Source organism: Fusarium verticillioides, chromosome 7 (assembly GCF_000149555.1).
Source record: "Fusarium verticillioides 7600 chromosome 7, whole genome shotgun sequence".
Classification (NCBI taxonomy): Eukaryota; Fungi; Ascomycota; class Sordariomycetes; order Hypocreales; family Nectriaceae; genus Fusarium; species Fusarium verticillioides.
Genome location: NC_031681.1, coordinates 3,085,936 through 3,109,461, shown reverse-complemented (window position 1 = coordinate 3,109,461; position 23,526 = coordinate 3,085,936). Strand labels below are relative to the sequence as shown.

Sequence of the window (23,526 nt, the reverse complement as noted above, 5' to 3'; positions counted from 1 at the left end):
TGATAGTCTACAAGTGTCTGTCACACAAGTCACCAACAGCAAATACCCACCAAATCATTTTACATAACCTAAACAATGGCACCCACCGTTTCTTGCGGTTGTGTCAGGACTGCCGATCAGTCAATGCCGGATCTGAAGTCTGCCATGTTCCCGCAGTTCGATCTGTCTGAGACAGGTTGTGAGCGCCTGGAATATGCCAGCCGGATCTACCACGTTGCACCAGACGACCTCAGAGACACGTGCGCTGCTCTCTGTGCAGCATGGGCGATCCTTCTTGGCTGCTTCACCGGGTTGGATGATGTGTGTTTCGGCTTTGACAGTCAGCACAGCGTTACCGACACGTCGGGACATGCAGAGCGCATGAGACAAGCTGTGCATGTCCGGTTGCCTGCCAATCAGCGCGTGGAAGAAATCCTCAATGGCAGCTTTTCGTCGCTGGTCCTGATGAGCGATGAGAAAGCCAAAACAGCATTCAACACGATTTTGTCAATCCAGAACCACAGCGATGAGCGTAGTAGCAACAGTGGAGAACATCCTTTGTGGTGTAAAATTCGCATGACGGTAGATCCCGTGACGCTCGAAACTGTCTTGACATGCGACTCTTCCTTCATGAGTCGCGGCCAGGCTGAGAATGTCAGCAGCACCTTCGACAAAATCTTCAGGGAAATAAACAACCACCCGGAGACTCTTGTATCACAGATCAGCCTCTTCAGTGAGCAAAACGAACGACAAGTCTTGGCCTGGAATAGCAGCCCCATGAGAAATGTGCGCAAGTGCATCCACCAGGCTCTGTCAATGCAAGGAGCGTTGAAACCTGATGCAGAAGCTGTTTGCGCTTGGGATGGAAGCTTTTCCTACCAGCAGGTCTTGTCCCTGGCAGATCGTCTTGCCTGTCGTCTACAAGCCTCGGGTGTTGGGCCCGAGGTCTTTGTACCCATCTGCTTCGACAAGTCCAAATGGGTTGTTGTTTCTATGCTGGCAGTTCTCAAAGCAGGCGGTATCTTTGTGCCCCTTGACCCTTCGCAACCACTGCTTCGTCTAAAGTCTCTCGCGCAAAAGGTGGATGCTACGACCATCTTGTGCTCCCCTCAGCATCAGGACATGCTAGCGAGCATAGCGCCAGAGTTGATCCCCGTTGATGAGCAGCTATTCACCGAGCTGCCCGACCAGAGCGACGAGGTCGACTGTGGATCGTGGCAGAACGGAGCCTACATGATATTCACGAGTGGCACAACGGGCGAGCCCAAAGGAGCCCTCATCCAACATGGAGCTCTCATGTCGAGTGCACTTGCTCATGGGCCTGCTATGATGATGGACTCCAACACGCGATCGTTCCAATTCGCTGCTTCTACCTTTGACGTGAGCATCACTGAGATCTTGACCTGCTTGATTTTGGGTGGATGTGTCTGCATACCCAGCGAAGAAGCTCGCCTCAACGCAGTTGAAGAGGCAATCACCGAGCTCCGAGCAAACTGGGCGCTTTTGACCCCGACATTCGTCAAGTTCATTAACCCCGCCAATGTCCCAACCTTGAAGACGCTCGTTACTGGCGGAGAGGCGATGACGCAGGCTGTCATCCGCTCATGGTCGCACATCAACCTCATCAACTGCTACGGCCCTGCTGAGACGTCTGTGGTTTCCCACGTCCATCGAGGCATGGTGCAAGGGACCAATCCTCTCAACATTGGCCACCAGGTCGGTGTAAACTGCTGGGTTGTGGATCGGGACAATCACGACCGTCTCATGCCCGTTGGCGCAGTGGGCGAGTTGGTCATCGAAGGCCATACGCTCGCACGCGAGTACTACAAGGAGCCAGAGAAGACGCGCGAAGCCTTTATTGAAGATCCATCGTGGGCAAAGAAGCAACTGTCGCGGGCTGGTTCTAGACGAATGTACAAGACGGGTGATCTCGTCAGGTACAACCACGATGGAACCTTTCACATCGCCGGCCGTAAGGATGCACAGATCAAGTTTCACGGGCAACGGATCGAGCTCGGAGAGATAGAGCATCACATCAATGCCAGCGCCAGTATCAAACACGGAATGGTTGTCTTACCGACAGAGGGCTTCTGCAAGGGCCGACTCCTAGCCATCGTGCAGCTCTGCGGTGCCCTGGATCAAGACCTCGTGCCCAATGGTCAGCCCTATAAGCTCATCGAAGGCGATCTTGAGAGTATCGTACAGAACAATATCGCAGAGGTCAAGCATCTACTTAGCGAGAGGCTACCTTCGTACATGATACCCTCTATGTGGCTTGCCGTTGAGTTCATCCCTCGTCTCCAATCTGGGAAACTCGACAGGAAGCAAACTGGAAAATGGGTCGATGGCATGAGCGAGGCTCTGTATCGACAGCTCAATCCTGCAATAGCGGCGACTCAGCTTCCCGAGGATCTCAAGTGCGAAAGCAAGATTGAGTTGGAGTTACACAAGATCTGGACGTATGTCCTGAACCTCAAAGAAGAACAGCTCGGCCTCACGCAATCCTTCCTCAGCGTCGGTGGCGATTCCATCTCCGCCATGCAAGTAATGGGCGAGTGCAAGAAACGTGGACTCGGGTTGGCAGTCTCGCACATCATCAACTGCAAGTCCATCAGGTCACTGGCGCTACGGGTCAAGGATATCGAAAGGCCTGTACTTCTGCATGAGATGGCAGAAGAGCCGTTTGACCTCTCGCCTATTCAGAAGCTGTACTTCGCGAGGCCGAACTACGACCAGGGTCACTACAACCAGAGCTTCTTGCTACGGACGAGTCAGCATATCGATGAGGCAGATCTGCGCAAGGCGATGGAGGCTATTATTTGCCGGCACTCTATGCTTCGTGCGAGGTTCCAACAGGAAGTCAATGGGGAGTGGAAGCAACGCATTACCAACGACGTTGCGGCATCGTATCGCCTGCGCACATTGGAACTGTCTTCGCAGGAGGACATTGATGACTCGCTCGTCGATAGCCAAACCTGCCTAGATCCTGTCCGAGGCCCACTTGTCGCTGCTGACTTGATCGACCGAAGGACAGAAGAACAGCTCTTGTTCGTCGTGGCGCATCACCTGGTAATCGACCTTGTATCTTGGAGAATTATCCTCCAAGAGCTCGAGGAGACATTACTACGACCCGAAGCTCTGCAGGATGTTGATCCTCCGCTTCCGTTTCAAGTCTGGTGTAAGATGCAGTCTGAACAGGCCAAGGCACAGATACCGGACAAAGTCCTGCCAATTCACGGCATTCCCGACGGTAATGCTGGGTACTGGGGCATGGCAGACACTCCCAACATCTATGGGCAGATGGTTCGTCAAGGCTTTGAGATCGGGCCTCAACAAACATATCTTCTTGTATCCAAATGTCATGGCGCCCTACGGACCGAGATCCCGGATGTTCTCATGGCAGCGATGGTGTATTCCTTTGGCCAGATCTTCACCGACCGCTCAATCCCAGCCATATTTGCAGAAGGTCACGGCAGAGAAGTCTGGGACACCTCAATCGACTTGTCTAACGTGGTCGGATGGTTCACTACCATTTACCCAGTCTTTGCTGGATCAGATTTGCAGACCAGTCTCATCGACACTGTCAAAATGATCAAAGACGGAAGACGCAAAGTTCCTGATAACGGGCGGCCTTACTTTGCGAGCCGCTGGTTGACAAAGGAGGGCCAAGAAGCATTTTCTCACCACTGGCCTCTGGAGATCACCTTCAACTACCTGGGCCAGTACCAGCAATTGGAGCGTGAGGGTGCTCTCTTCACGCCTGAGAGCAATATCGCAGGTGAGATTAGAGAGGCTAGTCAAGGTGCAGACGTCGGACCTCTGACAGCTTGCATCTCACTTTTCGAGGTGTCAGCTGTCGTAGTCAAGGGATCTCTCCGTTTCTCATTTGGTTTCAACCGGAACATGAAACACCAGCCGCAGATCCGCGAGTGGATTTCCTGCTGCGAACAGAGCCTCGGCCAAGTCATTACATCTCTAGCTTCGATGGAACCTGAGCCTACTCTAAGCGACTTCCCGCTCCTCTCCTTCACTTACGATCGATTGAGAGTATTCACAGAGGAGAAACTCCCCGAGGCTGGGATCTCAAACGTCAGTCTTATCCAAGATGCATACCCTTGCTCTCCGATGCAGTCCGGACTCTTGGTCAGCACCACCAGGGAGAACACCGCTTATGCTGCCTACACGCTCCACGAGGTCAAGAGCAGGAGCGGAGAGACTGTGGATGTCGAGAAGCTCATTGCTGCTTGGAAGCGCATGGTGCAATACCATCCGATTCTCAGGACTATCTTCCTGGAGAGCGTGACGTTGGAGGATTCCATCTACGATCAAGTCGTGCTCAAGGAAGTTGAAGTTCCGTTCACTGTTTCTGAGAGTAGCACAGACGAGGGAGCGATTGCGGCGCTCAAATTACCTATGAACCATGGCGACAACGCATGCCGACTACTGCACCACTTCCACGTCTGCAAAGCAATCAGCGGCAAGGTCTTTTGCAGATTGGACATTAGTCATGTCATCATGGATGGAACTTCGCTGTCAATCCTCTTCAGAGATCTTGCCCTGGCATATCAAGGTATCCTCAAGGCTGAAACAGGCCCGCTGTATTGCGATTACATCAAAGCCCTTCAAAGTCAGCCGGTCCAACCTGGTATCGAGTATTGGAAGTCCTACCTAGCTGGTCTCGAGCCCTGTCTCTTCCCCGTTCTGGATGATGGGGAGACTGCAGAGGTCAAGGAGCTGCGACACTTGAGGGTACGATTTGATGAGCTCGCTCAACTTCAGAGTCTTTGTGAGCGACTGGGAGTCACTATTGTCAACGCCATCTATGCTGCCTGGGCAGTCACTTTGCGTTTATACACTGGCTCTGACGAAGTTTGCTTTGGCTATCTGACATCGGCTCGTGATTTGCCAATCGAAGGTATCCGAGATGCCGTTGGTCCCATCATCAACATGGTCACATGCCGTGTCAACGCCGATAGTACTACCAGCATGGCAGACATGATGGGCTCAGTGCAGAGGGACTATCTCGAAAGTCTAGAGTATCGCCATACGCCGCTAGCCCAAGTCTACCACGCCCTTCAGCTCTCCGACGCTGTTCTCTTCAACACAGCATTGTCGTACAGAAAGCTACCACCAACGACGCAGACGGACCTCGTGTTTGAGGAATGTTGCCCTACCTACGATCCTGATGAGTACAACGTGTCGGTCAATGTCGAGGCAGGCGAGCATGACATGGCGATTGACTTGATGTACTGGTCCGATACTCTCTCTGATGGACAAGCTGCCAATGTTGCTGGCACGTTTAGAAATGCGCTTAGCAATATTCTGCATCATTGCAATGAGCCCATTGTGCAGCTCGACCATTTGGGTTCCTGGCATAGCTCTCAAATTAGTCGATGGAACCAGCGTATTCCTGATGCAATTGAGAGTTGCGTCCATGGCTTGTTCAAGCAGCAGGTTGCATCACGGCCTGACAGGCCTGCGATTGCTTCATGGGACATGAACCTCACCTACGCCGAGCTTGATAACGCCTCTGACAAGCTGGCCCATCATATTGCCTCTCTAGGCGTTGGCTTAGAGACCTTTGTGGCCGTCTGCTTCGAGAAATCTGCAATTGCCATAGTTTCTATGCTGGCCATTCTCAAAGCTGGCGGTGTATGCGTGCCTCTGGACCCAGCGCATCCGGAAGCTGCGCACCGTCTTCGTATCGAAGATACAGCGTCTACTATCGCTCTTGTATCTCCTTCATTAGTACCCAAGCTCAACTCTATTGTTGCGACAGTCGTGGCTGTAGACGCAGATTTGCTACAGACTATCTGCACGGCACTCGAGTCACCTCTTCCTGAAGTCACACCTCACAACGCCTGCTTCGTTATCTACACGTCTGGTAGCACAGGGCGCCCCAAGGGTGTAGTCCTCGAGCACAGAGGCATCGCCAGCAACGCCATGTACTCAGGCCCCAAGTTAGGCTACGGCTCAGACTCGAGGGTGTTGCAGTTCGCTTCGTACACCTTTGACAATAGTCTCGCAGAGATTTTCAGCACTATTAGTCTGGGAGGCTGCGTATGCGTACCATCGGACCATGAGAGGCTGAACGACCTAGCGGGAGCAATTAATCGGTACAGCGTCACGTTGGCTGATATAACGCCTACTGTGGCTTGCTTCCTCGAGCCATCCGAGGTTCCGACTTTGAAGACTCTGGCTCTTGGGGGTGAAGCGGTGACTACCAAGTGCGTTGGCATCTGGCGGGACTTTGTGTCTCTGCGGTGCTGCTACGGGCCGTCGGAATGCTCCGTCAACTCGACTTTCTCTGGAGATATCGCCCAGCCAGGTAAGGCGAACAACATTGGTCGTGCCATTGGTAGCGTCGCTTGGGTAGTGGATGCGACCGATCATAGCCTTCTTGTCCCAATTGGTTGCGTTGGTGAGCTCCTCATTGATGGCCCTATCGTGTCTAGAGGTTACCTCAACCTCCCAGACAAGATGGCCCAGTCTTTTGTTCCTCCGCCCGCCTGCATTGAGGGAATCACTGAGAATGGCAGACTGGATCGCAAGCTCTACAGGACCGGCGACCTTGTGCGCTACAACTCGGACGGCACACTTACCTACCTTGGGCGGAAGGATACCCAGGTCAAGCTCAACGGCCAGCGCATTGAACTCGGAGAGATTGAGCACCACATCGAGGAGAACCTCCCCAAGGGCTGGGAATCTGCCGTGGAGCTCATCACATCGCAGGGCAGGAAGCTGCTCGCCTGCTTTATCTGTGCAGATGCTGATATCTCCCTCAGAGAAACCAGCGATGACAGCATGCTGCTGGACATGGATGAGTCTTTCAGGTCTCATGCCAAGAAGCTCGAGATTGTGCTTTTCAATGCAGTCCCCGCCTACATGGTCCCATCCGCCTGGCTCCCCGTCTCCAAGATGCCTCTCACTTCGTCAGGCAAGCTCAATCGGCGCAGTCTGAGGTTTCTGGGAGAGTCGGTGCCTGCACCGAAGATGAAGTCTTACAAGCTTGCTCTTAAGAGTGGCAGAGCGCCGTCCAGCAAGGTTGAGAAGCAATTAGCTGCTATGTGGGCTCAGTTGCTCGACATCGATGTGGTGTCCATCGGAGTCCAGGATCACTTCTTCAAACTTGGAGGCGACTCGATTGGGGCCATGCAACTAGTGACGCTGGCTCGATGTTCCAACATTGACTTGACTGTTGCTGGGGTGTTCCAGAAGCCATCACTGCTGGATATGGCCGAGTCCGCGGTTCCGTTATCCAAAGCGCCTACTACAACATACCAACCATTCTCGTTGTTATCCGGCGAGTGTTCTGTCGATAAGTTACGACAAACGGTTGCCGGCTCTGCTCGCATCGACGTTAGTGATGTTCAGGACATCTATCCGTGCTCTGCATTGCAAGAGGGTCTCATGGCTCTCTCCACCAAGGAGCCTGGAGCTTACGTGGCGCAACTCGTCTATCGGCTACCAGCCGACATCGACGTCTACAAGTTCCAGGAGGCTTGGGCAATTGTGGTGGAAGCCGAGCCAATGCTGAGAACAAGGATCGTTCATACAGAAGATGCTGGGTTTGTGCAGGTTGTTGTCACCGGAGAAACAATTCAATGGTCCACCTTTACCAGCCTCTCAGGTACCGACACAACTCGGCGCCAGCTTCCATTGTATAATGGTGCGAGATTGGCCAGCTACGGTATCGTTGACGATGATTGTACAGGCAAATGCTTCGTGTGGACCATCCATCATGCGATCTATGATGGCTGGTGTCTTCCTCTCATCCTCGACAAGGTTAAACGATGCTACCACGACAATCTGAGTTCCACACAAATTAAAGGCCCTGATTACACCAACTTCATCAAGCACCTCACAGACCTTGACCGGGATCAGGACATCGACTTCTGGGAGTCCCATCTCTCCGACATCTCCACCCAGCACTTCCCACGTCTTCCCAACGCCGATTACCAGTCCTCCGCAACGAGTCTGCTAGTCCACAAAGCAACCTTGACAAGCCCGTCAGGATCAGAGATAACTTCAGCCACTAGAATCCGCACAGCCTGGGCGATGGCGGTGTCTACCTACTCTGGAGCCAACGACGTTGTCTTCTGGGAGACCATGACGGGGCGCGATGCTCCTGTTGTCGGGATTGAGGACATGGCTGGTATCACACTGGCGACTGTTCCCACACGTGTAGTCATCGACCCTTCACACACCCTTGCTGAGCTTCTTGTCGCCGTGCAGGATCACTCAGCGGCTGTGAGAAGACATCAGTTTGCTGGGATTCAGTGCATCAGAAACATCAACGCTGATACAACCCTCGCTTGCGGCGCTCAGAACCTCTTGGCCATCAACTATGGACCTCGAGAGTCGACGGATGCCTTTTGGTTCGAGCAGTCAAACGAGATGGCTGGTACAAACTTCTATTCGTCATACCCTCTCATGCTGTCGTGCCACTTTGCAGATGGTGAGCTCGAGACTGTCGTTCACTTTGATCCCAACGTTATACCTGGGGTTCAGATGCAGCGCATAATGGATCACTTTGCACTAATGCTGGAGTCCGTGTCGTCGCCTGATCTGCTGGATGAGAAGCTTCGCGATATACCTTTGATCAGCCACAGTGACCTACAGACGCTGCGTGAAATGAACCGTGCTATCCCTTCGCCATCGAGACGACTCCTTCACGACGTTTTCGGGGCTCAGGCAGTGGCTCAACCACAAGATAAGCTCGCTGTCGTGTCATGGGACCAGAGCCTCACATACGCTGATCTGGACTTTGAATCTACACGTCTTGCTCGTTCATTGGTGGCAAATGGCGTTTCCGTCCATTCCGTCATTCCCTTCTGCATGGACAAGTCATCTTTAGTGGTTATCTCCATCCTGGCCATTCTCAAGTCAGGTGCTGCCTTCGTGCCTCTAGACCCAGCGCACCCCGATGCCCGGATCAAGGGCATTCTTGCTGATACTGGGGCCACAGTCGTTCTCTCGTCTGATCAACACGTCGAGCGTTTGAAGAACCTCGAATCGAGTGCCATCTCCGTCTCGCAGGCTTTGGCAGACTGTAGGACTCAGAGTCACGACGATGCAACTAGCCACGTACCTCTATCATTATCTGCCAACAGTCCAGCCTACATCATCTTCACCTCCGGCACAACTGGGAAGCCAAAGGGAACCATCATCGACCACTCCGCATTCTGCACTGGCGCGTATGCACACGGTAGCGCCATGGGCATAACTGAGTCATCACGCGTCTTGCAGTTTGCCTCCTATACCTTTGACGCCAGCATCATGGAGATCCTCACCACACTCATCCACGGCGGGACAGTCTGCATTCCAAGTTCCGACGAGCGTCTCCACGATCTTTCCGGGGCTATCAACAGAATGAACGTCAACTGGGCTCTGTTAACGCCTTCGGTGGCCCAGCTGCTTCAGCCTTCGATAGTCCCTGGCCTTGAGACTCTCGTGCTCGGAGGTGAGGCCATGTCTTCTGCTCATATCTCTTCGTGGGCGCCGTCAGTTCGTCTTATGAACGCGTATGGACCCAGTGAAACTGCAGTGGTAGCTGCTGTCAACCCGAGCGTTACACTGGACTCTTCTCCCTCGAATATCGGACATGCTGTCGGGGGCATGTGCTGGGTCACTGACGCCGACAACCACGACAGACTTATGCCCATCGGCGCTGTGGGCGAGCTCGTGATAGAAGGTCCTATCCTCGCTCAAGGGTATCTGAATGACCCCGAGCGAACTGCAAGATCTTTTGTTACCAACCCGAGGTGGTGTCAACGGTTCCCAGCGGCTTTTTCAGGCGCGGAACGCAGGTTTTACAAGACGGGAGACTTGGTCAAACTTACCGAGGATGGTATTGAGTTCCATGGGCGCAAGGATGATCAAGTCAAAGTTAATGGTCAGAGAATCGAGCTTTCTGAGATTGAACATCATTTGAGCGCAGATCCAGCCGTCGAGTCCTGTCTAGCCGCAGTCCCGGGCTCTGGCCCCTTCAAAGCCCGCCTGGTGGCCATTCTATCTCTCCACTCTCTCACGACCATCAACGGAGAAGAAGAGATCCAGTTCATAACCAAGTACCCTCCATCCCTCTTGGTGGGTATTCGTGAAGGTCTTGCAAGGAATGTAACATCTTACATGATCCCATCTCTATGGATTGTCGTCAACCATATTCCCCTTCTCCCCTCTGGCAAGCTTGACCGCAGGCGCACCGTCCGATGGGTTGATGATATGTCTCATGAACAATACCATCTAGTTCTTGACGCGCAGGAAGATGCGTCTGCGTTGGATAGAGAACCATCGGAGATGGAGATCAAGCTTAGGGCTGCTTGGTCCAAGGCCCTTAACCTCAAGGCCGATATGGTTCCATTCAAGCAGTCCTTCATCCATCTTGGCGGCGATTCGATATCCGCTATGAAGTTGATGGCTATTTGTCGCTCCTTAGACATGGCTGTATCTGTCAGCCAGATCATGCGAGCCAAGTCCATCATCGACCTTGCGTCTATTGTCACCAACGTCAAGGAAGTCCTGTACGACGATGAACAGCTGGAGAAACCTTTTGAACTATCACCTATCCAAAAGGTTTACTTCGAGGATATTGGTGTAGACTCTCACCACTTCAACCAGAGCATGACCCTGGCTACGACCCGCATCATCACCTCGCAGGAATTATCGGATACTCTCCGCTCTATCGTCGAGACGCACAGCATGATGCGTGCTAGGTTCTCGCAGGCTGACGGAAACTGGACGCAGCGGATTACCAGCGATGTCGCTGGATCCTACGCTCTTCGTTCACACGGCATTGTCCATGAGAAACGACTTTTGGAGTTGGTGGCGGAGAGTCAGACTACCCTAAGCATTGTCGATGGGCCGATATTGGCTGTCGACATGGTTGAGATGGAGGCAACTGGTGACCAAATCATTACATTCGTGGCTCATCACCTGGTGGTTGATGTCGTGTCTTGGAACATCATGCTGCAAGATCTCGAAGGATTCCTGTCAGCATCAACCTACAGACCTGCGAAGTCTGTCTCCTTCCAGACGTGGATTTCCAAGCAACGCGACGAGGCTCAGAAAGCTTCACCGGAGCGTGTATTCCACAATATCCCAGTCCCTCCATCAGACCGCCAGTACTGGGGGATGGAAGGTGTGCCGAATCTTCATGGTGACTCAGTCACAGAGACTATGACGATACCTAATGGCACATCAAGCCTGCTCTCGGGTAGTAGCCATGATGTCGTTGACGTCTTGCTGGCATCAATGTTAGCATCCTTCCGCCAAACCTTTCCAGAACGTTCTTCGATACCCCCTATATTCAACGAGGGCCATGGAAGAGAGCCTCCCGATGACAATCTGGACTTATCACGCACCGTTGGATGGTTCACCACCCTCTGTCCTGTCGCTCTCCCTGAGACTATTCCTAACGAGTACGACATCCTTGATGTTGTGCATTGGGTACGGGACTACCGGAGAAAGCTTCCTGGCAACGGTCGACCTTACTTTGCTCATAGCATGTTGGCTGACTCGAAATCCCCGATCAAATTCCCGGTCGAGATTGCTTTTAATTTCCTTGGCCACTCACAGGAGTTTGGAGCAGAGGATTCTGTGTTCAAGTCTATCGACGTAAGCATGCTGAACTCTTTGAGCTCGCAGTCCGATATCGGGGCCGACGTCCCACGTTTGGCACTCATCGAGATCTCGGCTTCTTTCACCAAAGAAGGGCTGATCTTTGACTTTTCCTTCAACCGCCACATGCGCCACCAGCCGTCTATCAGCAGGTGGATCGAGACCTGCAGTGACTGTATACACCGGGCAGCTCAAGTAATATCTCAAGATACACGAGAGCTATCCCAAGATCTATCTCTACTTCCTCTGGCCTTCAAGAAAGAGTCCCAGGTTACGCAGGCTCTCACTGAGTTGGGTATCTCTCCTGATAACGTTGAAGCAGTATATCCATGCTCCTCGGTTCAGCAGGGCATCCTCTTGTCCCAGATCAAGGACCCTGGATACTACTCTTACTCCATCACGTTTTCAGTTACATCCACACGACAAGGCGATGCGATCGATGTGCAAAGACTTTCAGAAGCTTGGAAGCGTGTAGTCCATCGCCATTCCAGCCTTCGAACTGCGTTCGTCGACAGCACACTACAGGAGGGAGCTGTCAGTCAAGTCGTTCTAAGGAGTCACGATGCCAACGTCTCTATCGTTGAGTGTCCTTGCAGAGAGGCAGACCACAGGCTTAATGACCATCCGCCGCTCGGCCTTCCTACGAACCAGCCACCTCACCGTCTTACAATCTTCAACACCACAGAGAACACAGTGCTGTGCGTGCTTGAGATGAGCCATGCCATCTCTGATGGAACATCTATGCCTATCCTGTTCCGCGATCTTGGCCAAGCGTACGAGCGCACTTTGGATACTGCCAACCTGACCGTTTACAGGGACTACGTCTCCTTCTTGCAGCGAAATGGTGACTCTAAGGATGCCAGGTACTGGAAGGCTTATCTGGACGGCGCTGAGCCTTGTTGCTTACCCCTCCTTTCAGAGGGGACCACAGCGCCCAGGACCCTTCGAACCCTTACCCAAGGTATCTCGCATGCCGCTGAGCTCCAATCACTCTGCACCGAAAGAGGCATCACTCTATCCAACTTGCTGCAGCTGGCGTGGGCACTGGTCCTCCAAGCATACACAGGCCTTGACGATGTGTGCTTCGGCTATCTCGTCGCTGACAGAGATGTACCCATCAGTGGTATCGACGACGCAATTGGAGTATTCATCAGTATGCTCGTCTGTCGCGTCCGCCTCGATCCATCCACCATTCTCAACACCGCCCTGCGAACCATGCAGGACGATCTCGCTACAGCTATGAACTACAAGAATGTCTCGCTTGCCAACTTTCAACACGCCGTGGGCACCAACGAGCCTCTCTTCAACACCGCCTATTCTTTCCAGCGTAGGTCAGTGTCCAAGGATATGGCGACAGGTACTCTCTCGTTCGACGTCAGAGATGCGCAGGACCCTAGTGAGTACGACGTGACTGTCAACGTCGAAGTCTGGGACTCGAACGTGGAATTGCAGTTATGTTACTGGCAAGACAAAGTCTCAGACGCGCATGCTGTCAATATTGCTTCAACATTTGACCAGATCCTCTCTTCGATTGCGACATGCGACACAGCACTTCCGTTAAACCAACTGAACATTCTCAGTGACCACGGTAGACAGCAACTGATGACGTGGAACAACGCTGAGCCTGAGGTCTTGAATGAGTGTGTGCACCACGTCTTTGAGGATAATTGTCAACGACTATCAGACCATACTCCCGCTATCGACGCCTGGGACGCCACCTTTACCTACTCTGAACTTGATGCAGCTGCTTCGCGATTCGCTCAGTACCTCGTCTTTCTCGGCGTCGGGCCAGAGGCGTACGTCCCACTGTGTTTCGAAAAGTCAGCATGGACAGTCGTTGCCATGATGGCAGTCCTCAAAGCCGGCGGAGCCTTTGTTCCTCTCGATCCTACTCATCCACCCGACCGCATCAAGTTTTTGGTCAGCAACGTCAACGCCAAGCTAGTCATCTGCTCCTCGTCCTTGAAGGCCAAGTTCGACAGCTTGGATCTTCCGGCTATTCCTCTTGGCAAGGAAACCATGTCAATGCTGCCCTCCGTGTTTCCAAACTCACCCAACATCATTGTTCGGCCTGACAACGCTGCCTATGTCATCTTCACCTCAGGAACGACGGGTGTTCCTAAGGGAACGATAATCGAGCATGCATCCTTTGCCACCGGAGGTACCGCTCATGCAAAGGCTATCATGATGACATCATCCTCCCGAGTGCTGCAGTTTGCGTCTCACACATTCGATGCCAGCGTTATGGAGATCCTGTCCACCCTGTTAGTAGGCGGTTGTATATGCATACCAAACGAGCAAGACCGCATGAACGACTTGTCAGGCGTCATCACCAAGTTCAACGTGAACTGGACATTGCTCACACCATCTGTCGCGAGTGTTCTCAAGCCGGGCAGTCTTCCTTGCCTCAAGGTCCTCGTCACCGGCGGCGAGGCAATGTCGAGAGATCACATTACGAAATGGGCTGGCCATGCCGCTCTCGTCAATGCTTATGGCCCCAGTGAGACGAGCGTTATCGCTGCAACGAGCACCAAGGTTGATCATGATGGAGATATTCTCAACAGCGACCCATCTACTATCGGCAACGCTGTTGGTAGTCGCTGCTGGGTCGTGGATGCGCGCAACCACAATCGCCTGATGCCAATTGGCGGCATCGGCGAACTAATAGTGGAAGGGCCTATTGTTGCCCGAGGTTACCTCAACAACGAGACGAAGACGGAAGAGGCATTCATCGAGCCTCCATCCTGGCGTGCAGACATGAATCTTGAGGAAGATGGCACACATCGTCTATACAAGACTGGTGATCTGGTCATGTACAACTCGGACGGTTCGCTCAAGTATGTGTCGCGCAAGGACACACAGATCAAGCTTAATGGACAACGTATTGAACTTGGGGAGATCGAGTACCATGTCCAGGCTCACTTACCGGACTGCATTCAAGCCGCTGTTGATATAGTTGTTCCGCAGAGCAAGACGTCAACCAAGGCACTCGCCGTCTTCTTTACCAGCGACGATGATTTCGAGGACACTCTCACCCAAAACGTTGATCCTCTTCTTGCAAGCATGTCGAGTGCTTCGACTAACCTTGCCCAATCCCTCAAGTCAGCCCTCAGAGACGCTCTCCCATCGTACATGGTTCCTGCCATCTACATACCGCTGTCCAAGATGCCATTGACCTTGGCTGGCAAACTTGATCGCCAGAGACTCAAGACCATAGCCAAATCCGTGCCAGCTCAGCTGATGGCCTCCTACAAGCTCTCTGGCTCATCTCGAAGCGGGGATCACCCTACATCGGCAATGCAGCGCAAAATGCAGAAAGCCTGGGCTGCAGTCTTGAATATTCCTATTGCCCAGATAAGCAAAGGCGATAGCTTCTTCAGACTCGGTGGCGACTCTGTCGATGCCATGAAGCTCGTTCCGGCTGCTAGGGCGGAAGGCCTTGTCATCACAGTCATGGCTATCTTCAACAATCCTGTGCTTTCAGACATGGCAATGTCTTGCAAACACTCGGATGAAGCTCCTGTCTCAAGTGTAGACCCGTTCTCGCTTCTTCCAGATACTGAAGATCCTTCTTTACTTCTGCGCGAGGTTGCAGGCCGTTGTGGTGTGCAGGAGAGTCAGATTCTCGATATGTACCCTTGTAGCTCCCTCCAAGAGGGTCTTGTTGCCTCGACCTTGCAGCAACCGGGTGCATATGTCGCTACTTATGTTTTCAACCTTCCTTTGGGCATCTCCATTGATCGTTTCAAGCTTGCTTGGCAAAATACTGTTGATCGAGTCGACATTTTAAGAACACGCATCGTCAACACGTCGCTCAAGTCATACCAACTCGTTCTTGCCCCTCATGGCATTCAGTGGGATCATTATGACGACCTTGAGTCTGCTACTGTCAAGGCTGTATCGGTACCTGATCACAATGGAGGAGCTCTAGCCCGCTACAGCATCGTCGAGGCAAATGACGATGGGCCTTGCCACTTTGTATGGGTTGTCCATCACGCGCTTTATGATGCGTGGAGCATGCCATCTCTCCTCAAACTTGTGTCGCAGTTCTACCACGGAGATACCGCCCATGAGCCTGTGGGCGAATACGCCAACTTCATCAAGTACCTAGCCGACGTTGACACTGAAGCCTCTGACGACTTTTGGAGAGCCAGGTTCCAAGACGCTTCTCTGGTATCTCACTTCCCCAAAGTTTCTTCGACATCTGCTGCGCAATCACATCATGAAACCTTGACACATACAGTGCACTACAACAGAAACGACCTTGGCATGGATATAACCATTCCGACAATCGTCCGGGCAGCATGGGCGCTTGTCCTGGGGTCTCAGACTGGATCTGACGATGTCGTCTTCGGCGAAACATTATCTGGGCGTGACATCGCTCTGGACCATGTACAAGACATCCTTGGACCTACCTTGACCACGGTACCCTCGAGAGTTCATATCAGTCGCCATAGCACCATTAGTGACTTCTTGAAGGACCTCCGTGAACGGGCCACGGACGTGATCCCTCATCAACATGCGGGTCTGCAGCGTATTAGTCGCTTAGGCGATGCCATAGCAGTCGCCTGTGACTTCCAGAACTTACTGGTGATACAGTCATTTGACCAGGTAACGGACCCGAATGACCTACTGAGCTCTCCCCAACATGAAGTTGACCAGAAAAACTTCTTCACATATCCACTGGTTGTGGAATGCTCCATTGAGAAGCATGAGCTCATCTTGACAATTCACCACGACAACAAGGTCATCTCTGGATGGGACGCACGGCACATCGCCCAGCAGTTCGAAGCGTTGGTAGGTCAACTGACGGACCTATCTCTTGGAGGACCCGCTCGCAAGGTATCGGATCTTCGGCTCTATAGCCAAGCGGACGTGGAGACCATCAGAGGATGGAACAGCCTTGTCCTACAGCCTTCAGAAGAGAGTATTCCGGACCTGTTCTGGCAGTCAGTAGCAACTAAGCCCAACAAGACCGCCGTTCGCGCCTGGGATGGTCAACTCAGCTACAAAGATCTTGCCCAGCACGCCTCGCATTTCGCCAGGATGCTCATGCGACATGGTGTACGCGCTCATGAGCTGGTTCCATGCTGTATGGACAAATCTCTCTGGACGACAGTCTCAATGCTCGCTGTGATACTCGTAGGGGGCACTATCGTTCCTATGGACCCAGCGCATCCTTCTGCCCGTCACGCCGAGATCGCACGCGACTGCAAGGCCCGTATTGCGTTGTGCGCACCTCAGCATCAAGACCGCTTTCAGGGCGTTGTCGAGACTGTTGTCTTGGTCACTTCCGACTCGTTCACTACCCCCGAGCTTTTCACGCAGGATCTACCAGTCGTCGCACCTCGAGATGCCGCGTTTGTCATCTATACCTCGGGCAGTACTGGAAAGCCGAAAGGCGTTGTCATTGAACACGGCTCTTTTGTGACAAGCTCCAGGGCTTTCATGAATCGCATGAACATAGGTCCGGATTCTGGTGTATTCCATTTTGGATCCTATGCATTCGATATTGCCATGGGAGAGACGTTTGCTCCATTCATCACCGGTGCCTGTGTCTGCATCCCTAGCGAAGAGATGAGAATGGTGGATCTCGCCGGTTCCATGAGCTCCCTCGGTGTCACTTGGGCATTCCTAACGCCCTCGGTGGCAAATCTGCAGGACCCCTCCAAATTCACCACATTACAGACCCTGGTCTGTGGAGGCGAGACTCTGACACCCGAAACGATTAGTGCCTGGGGAGGCAAGGTCGAGCTGATGAATGGCTACGGGCCAGCAGAGTGTACCATATTTGCGGTTGCAAACAGTTCTGTTTCTACTGCCAAGGCTAATATCGGTCACGCAATGGACGGGAACCACACTTGGGTTGTCGATCCGAGAGACCACAACTCTCTTGTCCCTGTGGGGTGTGTTGGAGAACTCCTCATCAGTGGTCCCATCGTGGCCCGCGGGTACTTGAACGACACAGAACGGACGGCGGCATCCTTCATCGAGGATCCAGCGTGGATGCACTTGTTCACCACTGAGCAAGTGCGTCTGTACAAGACAGGCGACTTGGTCAGATATTGTCCTGATGGATCGCTCATGTATCTTGGGCGCAAGGATCATCAAGTCAAGCTTCATGGCCAGCGCATGGAGCTTGGTGAGATTGAGGCTCGTCTTGAATCTGAACCGCGCATTCGCCAGGTCTTGGTCAACCTTCCGCAGTCAGGCATCTTCAAGGGCCGCCTGGTTGCCATCACCTCTCTCGAGGATCCCTCATCCACCGACGCACCTCTTACCACGTCTGGCTTTGTCCCTATCCTCGAATCCGCCATGGATACTGCCCGAACACAGATCCGCGCCATACAACACGATCTGGCCGCCACACTTCCACCTTACATGATACCGTCAGTTTGGCTCGCAGTCCAAGCTATTCCACTCTTACTATCTGGAAAGCTTGACAGAGCGAGTGCAAGCAGTTGGCTTGCCGATGCACAAGCGGACTTTTGCAAGGTTACTGTCGACTTGGGTGATGGTCAAGATGCGGTGGACTCAGTGATGACACCAGTTATCCAACAGCTCCGGCGCATCTGGGCGTCAACCCTTAACATTCCAGAGACAGAAACCCCTACGAACCGCTCTCTCATTTCCCTCGGCGGTGACTCTATCATGGCGATTCAGATACTTACACGCTGTCATGACCAGTCCATTTCATTGACTATGCAGGACATCATGAGGGCCAAGGGAATCTCCGAGTTATCTACTTTCGCCGCCTTTAAAGAGCAGCCAGTGTTCGACCACTACGAGGAAGACGACGATAAAGAATTCAAGCTGTCCCCAATCCAACGTCTCTTCTTCAACAACAGCACTAATAAGGGCCGCGGGGACCGTTTCAACCAAAGTCAACTTCTATCCATCAACAAGAGTTTCGACGTGTCCAGCCTCCAAGAGGCTCTTGATGCTCTTGTTGAAAGACATCCAATGCTTCGCGCCCGGTTTAACAAGTCCTCTGCTGCCAGTTGGACACAGCATATAGTTTCACATGTCCAAGGTTCATATGGCTTTCAACGGCATGAGATTGCTGCAGAGCCTGACATGATACCGATCATAGCCGCCAGCCAAAGAAGCATTGATGTTTCTGGTCCCGTTTTTGTGGTCGACCTATTCGCACTGCCTCACGGGTCTCAAGTGCTGTCACTTGTAGCTCATCATCTCGTCATTGACATCATTTCTTGGATAAATGTTATCCACGACCTTGAGGTATTACTCACCTCTACCTACTCTCCACCCACCAAGCCCCTCTCATTCCGCAGATGGAATGCTTCGCAGATCGAACACGTCAATTCCCTCGACAGTCGTGAAACAATTCTACCATTTGCTGTACAACCTGCCGACTTAGATTTCTGGGGCATGTCAAAGATTTCCAACGTCTACGGAGACATGAGACAACAGTCGGTCGTCATCACAGAACCTGATGTCGTCTCCTCCATACTGGGTGACTCGCACAGAGCCCTCAAGACCGAGCCACTCGATCTATTCATCACGGCCATTCTAAAATCCTTTGCACAGACCTTCGACAGCCGGGAGTTGCCAACACTGTTCAACGAGGGTCATGGTCGTGAACCTTGGGATCAAACCATTGACCCTGCTCAAACCGTCGGATGGTTCACCTCGCTGTGCCCTGTTCACGTTAAACGGCAGAGCCTCGACTTCGGCGATGAGGTTGACCATGTTCGTAGGGTAAAGGATGTCCGGCGTAGCATTCCTAATAATGGCCGCCCGTACTTTGCTCACCACTATCTCACCAGCTCAGAGAGTGCCCATGATGAACCTATCGAGATTTTGTTGAACTACCTTGGCCACACTCAACAAACAAACCACCGAGACGCTCTCTTCACAGCCGTTGACTTTCCATTTACGGAGGAGGACACCCTGGCCCTCTCCGACGTCGCGCCTGAGACCTCCCGCCTAGCTCTCTTCGAGATCTCGATATCCGTCCTTGATGACGGCATCGGGTTTACATTAATGTATAATCGACACATGCTTCACCAAGACGGTATTGAGAAGTGGGTAACCAATTACAAGCAGATTCTCATCAACACTACCAGAAAACTTGCCGAGACCCCTTCTACCCCGACGCTCAGCGACTTTCCTCTATTACCTATCAGCTACACGGATCTGCACGAGATAACGACCACACATCTCCCCAATGCTCATGTGTCGCTTGGCATGGTGGAAGATATTTATCCATGCTCGCCTATTCAAACTGGCATATTGCTCAGCCAGCTCCTCGATCCATCTCAATATCTTTTCCACGTTGTTCTTCAAATCACTCTTCCCGACGGCTCGGCAATTAATACTGCAAAACTCGTCCAGGCTTGTCACAGAGTCATTGAGCGTCATCCAGCATTACGGACCATCTTCATTGATAGCCTGCGTCAAGGCGACTCGTTCGATCAAGTCGTTCTGCGGCCTTTTGAGTCTCGCGTCAGCACCATCAAGTGTCGGGAGATTGATGTCATGGCCGAGCTCAACTCCATGTCGCTTGGCGAGACCAACAAGCGACACGATGGCCCCATGCTCCCCTATCAGATCACTATTTGCGAAACACCACAAGGGAAGGTTTTCATGAAGCTTGAGCTGAACCACGCAGTTACCGACGGTGCTTCCACATCAATCCTCCTCCGAGACATCTCCAACGCCTACACCGACAGCTTGTCTCCAACTCCAGCTCCTTGCTATAAGGAATACATCAAATACATTTCCGATCAATCCACCGCTTCAAGCCTGAACTTTTGGACAGGCTATCTCTGGGAGTCACAACACACAGGATTTCCAACACTCAATCCAGAACTGATAGCTAGCCGCCGCCTACAGTCTGTCATTGTCCAGTTCGAACGGTTCTCGGAGCTTCAAGCTCTTGGGTCCAAACTCGGCGTGACATTCTCAAACATTGTCATGGTGGCATGGGCCCTGTTACTTGGAGCATACACCGACCGCCAGGACGTGTGCTTTGGCTATCTAGCCTCTGGACGCGATGCCTGTATCACTGGAGTCGATGGTATTGTCGGTCCTCTCATCAACATGCTTGTGTTCCGCTTCCAGTTCACAACCGAGACGCTTCTCAAGACACTCTTCTCCGCCGCTCGAGATGATTACATGGCCAGTCTGCCGCACCAGCACTTCTCTCTGGCTCGTGTGAGCCATACCTTAGGCCAATCAAAGCGGGGCTTCTTCAATACGGCTGTGTCCATCCAGAACGCCGGTGTAGCAAATGTCTACGAGCCAGACTCGCTTACCTACGAGTCAGTTAATGCCTATGATCCAAGCGAATACGCCGTCACTCTCAATGCCAATGCTACACGTGGTGACGAAGGCATTGTCTTCCGCTACTGGACCAACATACTCTCAAGCTTGCAGGCTCAGAAGCTCGCCACGGACATGTCTGAACTCCTTGAGGACTTCATTGACTACAGCGAGAGTTCTCTGGTCCATCTCCGGCTATCACAGATCTCACCAATGGCTCGCAGCACATACACGCAATCCTCCGAGGTTGACGGCTGGACGTCCGAGCATGACGACACGAACAACCATCCCAAAGCACAGAGCTCAGGAATCAGTGCATCTTCGACTTTGATTGACGTCGGCGACGCAGCCTCCATGTCATCCAACATGTGCAACTCATTCTCCCGAGACAGAAAACATCTCCACAACAAACTATCCGCACTATGGAGAGACAGTCTCGAGTATGAAGGTTGTACAATCTCGCCTACCGACAATTTCTTTGAGTCTGGCGGTGACTCGATTATTGCCATGTCCATGGTTGGCAATGCCAGAGACTTGGACTTGCCGCTCACTGTGGCTGATATTTTTAAGAATCCCGAGTTTGGTTCCTTGTTAGATTGTCTTAACGACAAGTCGTACAAGGATAGTGATAGGTCATCTATCCATGGTCACGTGGAGATGTTGGTCTCCAAGAAGGAGAAATATGTCATCACTGACCAGCCTTACAAGCCACTCTCCATGCTTGACGCAGATGATACTGAGCAGTTCGTGCGAAGCCATGTTTGTCCTGTTGTCGGGGTCTCCCGAGCCAGCATCATCGACGTCCTCCCTACTACCGACTTTCAAGGTCAGGCCATCCACGGAAGTCTTTTAGAGTCACGATGGCAGCTCAATTATTTCCATCTGGACTCTTCGAGCTCGCTTGACATGACTCTACTACAAGAAGCTATCACAAACGTCGTGGCCGCTTACGACATCTTGCGCACTGTGTTTGTCTCTCATCAAGGCCGTTATTTGCAGGTCATCCTCCGCCACGTCCAACCCACGGTCATTGTTGAAGATGTGGAGAGTATAGATCAATTCACTTCCGAGCTTCAAGCGGCCCATAAGCACGAGGTTCCACATCCCCACATACCCTCACTCCGCTTCATAGTAGCGCAACAGAAGTCATCAGAACGTCATCGAATCTTCATCCGCATATCTCACGCGCAGTACGATGGCGTGTGCTTCCCGACAATCCTACAGAGTCTCAAGGCCTCATTCGATGGAGAACCTATCTATTCCACACCCTCGTACGCAAGCTACATCCAGACGGTACTGGGAGCGAACAAGGAACGATGCTACCCGTATTGGACGGCCCTTCTAAAGGGTTCCGCTCCCACCAACGTCATCCAACGACCGCGAACATCCTTGAGAACATGCCCTACCCTAGTATTGAGAAAGACCGTATCTACGCCCTCACTCGCGTCGGTCAACATCACAACCTCAACGATCATCAAGGCTGCCTGGTCAACCGTGTTGGCAAAGGTCACAGGGAAAACTGACGTTATTTTCGGGAACGTTATCAGCGGACGGAATGCCAGCAACATACCTGGGATTCAAAGCATTGTCGGTCCCTGCCTTAACATCGTTCCCGTACGTGTTCGGCAACAATCTTCTTGGACCGTTCTGGATCTCTCCCAATACATACAGAACCAGCAGGTGGACAATATGCCGTACGAAACACTGGGATTCAGAGAGATCATCAGCAAGTGCACCGACTGGGATGATGATGGAGTCAATGGTTTCTCTACTGTTGTTCAGCATCAGAGTATGCCGCAAACAGAGAGCTTCGAGATGGGGGGAAACAGGTACGAAGTTGGCGCAATGGGTTCGCAGGAAGACAGCGCTGATCTCAGTGTTGTGACGACGCCTCAAAATGTCGACAGCACTGAAGTTTGTTTGGTTTACAACGGGAATGGACATGTAAGCAAGGAGTTGGCGGAACAGATGTTTGAAAGTCTCTGCGACAGGATTTCATTATTCTCGCAGGATCCCTATGCATTACTGTAGTGTTATGGGATATCATAGGTTCTTGAGATGCGGTGCTATTTCATTCAATTATTTTAGAGTTTCTTTATAATCAAGATATTGCATGTAAAACGTCTGATTTGAACCCAGTTGCTGATGAGTGAGTCTTTTATGAGGAACTCCTGACTGAGCACAATGATCTAGGCAAGATGCGATTGCCATATGAGGGTTCCACACGGCATAAGTAGCTGAGATGCAAAGAGCGACCTGGTACCCAAAGGCAGAGGGCTTGTTTTGACCGGAGGTCACATACACAGTCCTCATGGCTGAGGTCTGAGTCTTGGGGCAGGTCATATTGAAAGCGAATGCCAAGAGGATGAGCAATCCAGTGACGACACAGATAACAATCGTCAGCATCAGAGGTTGAGGAATAACGACACTTTTAATCCTTCCCCCTCTGAGGAATCCAAAATAAGAAGACCATGATCAAGATCGCTTATCAATTAAATCTTTTGTTGATATTCAGATAGCTAGCAATTATTAGAAGTTTTATCACTTTAATAAAATCCATTACAGACTAATGACGCCATGTTTACCTACCCTAGCTAGCCTTGTAGGAAAGCCGGATCTTTTCGCTTCCCCGCGTTTTTC

General features: G+C 52.1%; 1 protein-coding gene across 1 annotated transcript; it reads left to right on the top strand.

The window, feature by feature from the left end:
* Nucleotides 1-75: 75 nt before the first annotated feature.
* Nucleotides 76-23,009, top strand: FVEG_11762 (hypothetical protein; the record flags this gene model as incomplete). Its single annotated transcript, XM_018901082.1, has 1 exon — nucleotides 76-23,009. The coding sequence occupies one exon, from the start codon at nucleotides 76-78 to the stop codon at nucleotides 22,915-22,917; it is 22,842 nt and encodes a 7,613-aa protein (XP_018759490.1). The 3' UTR covers nucleotides 22,918-23,009.
* Nucleotides 23,010-23,526: the final 517 nt, after the last annotated feature.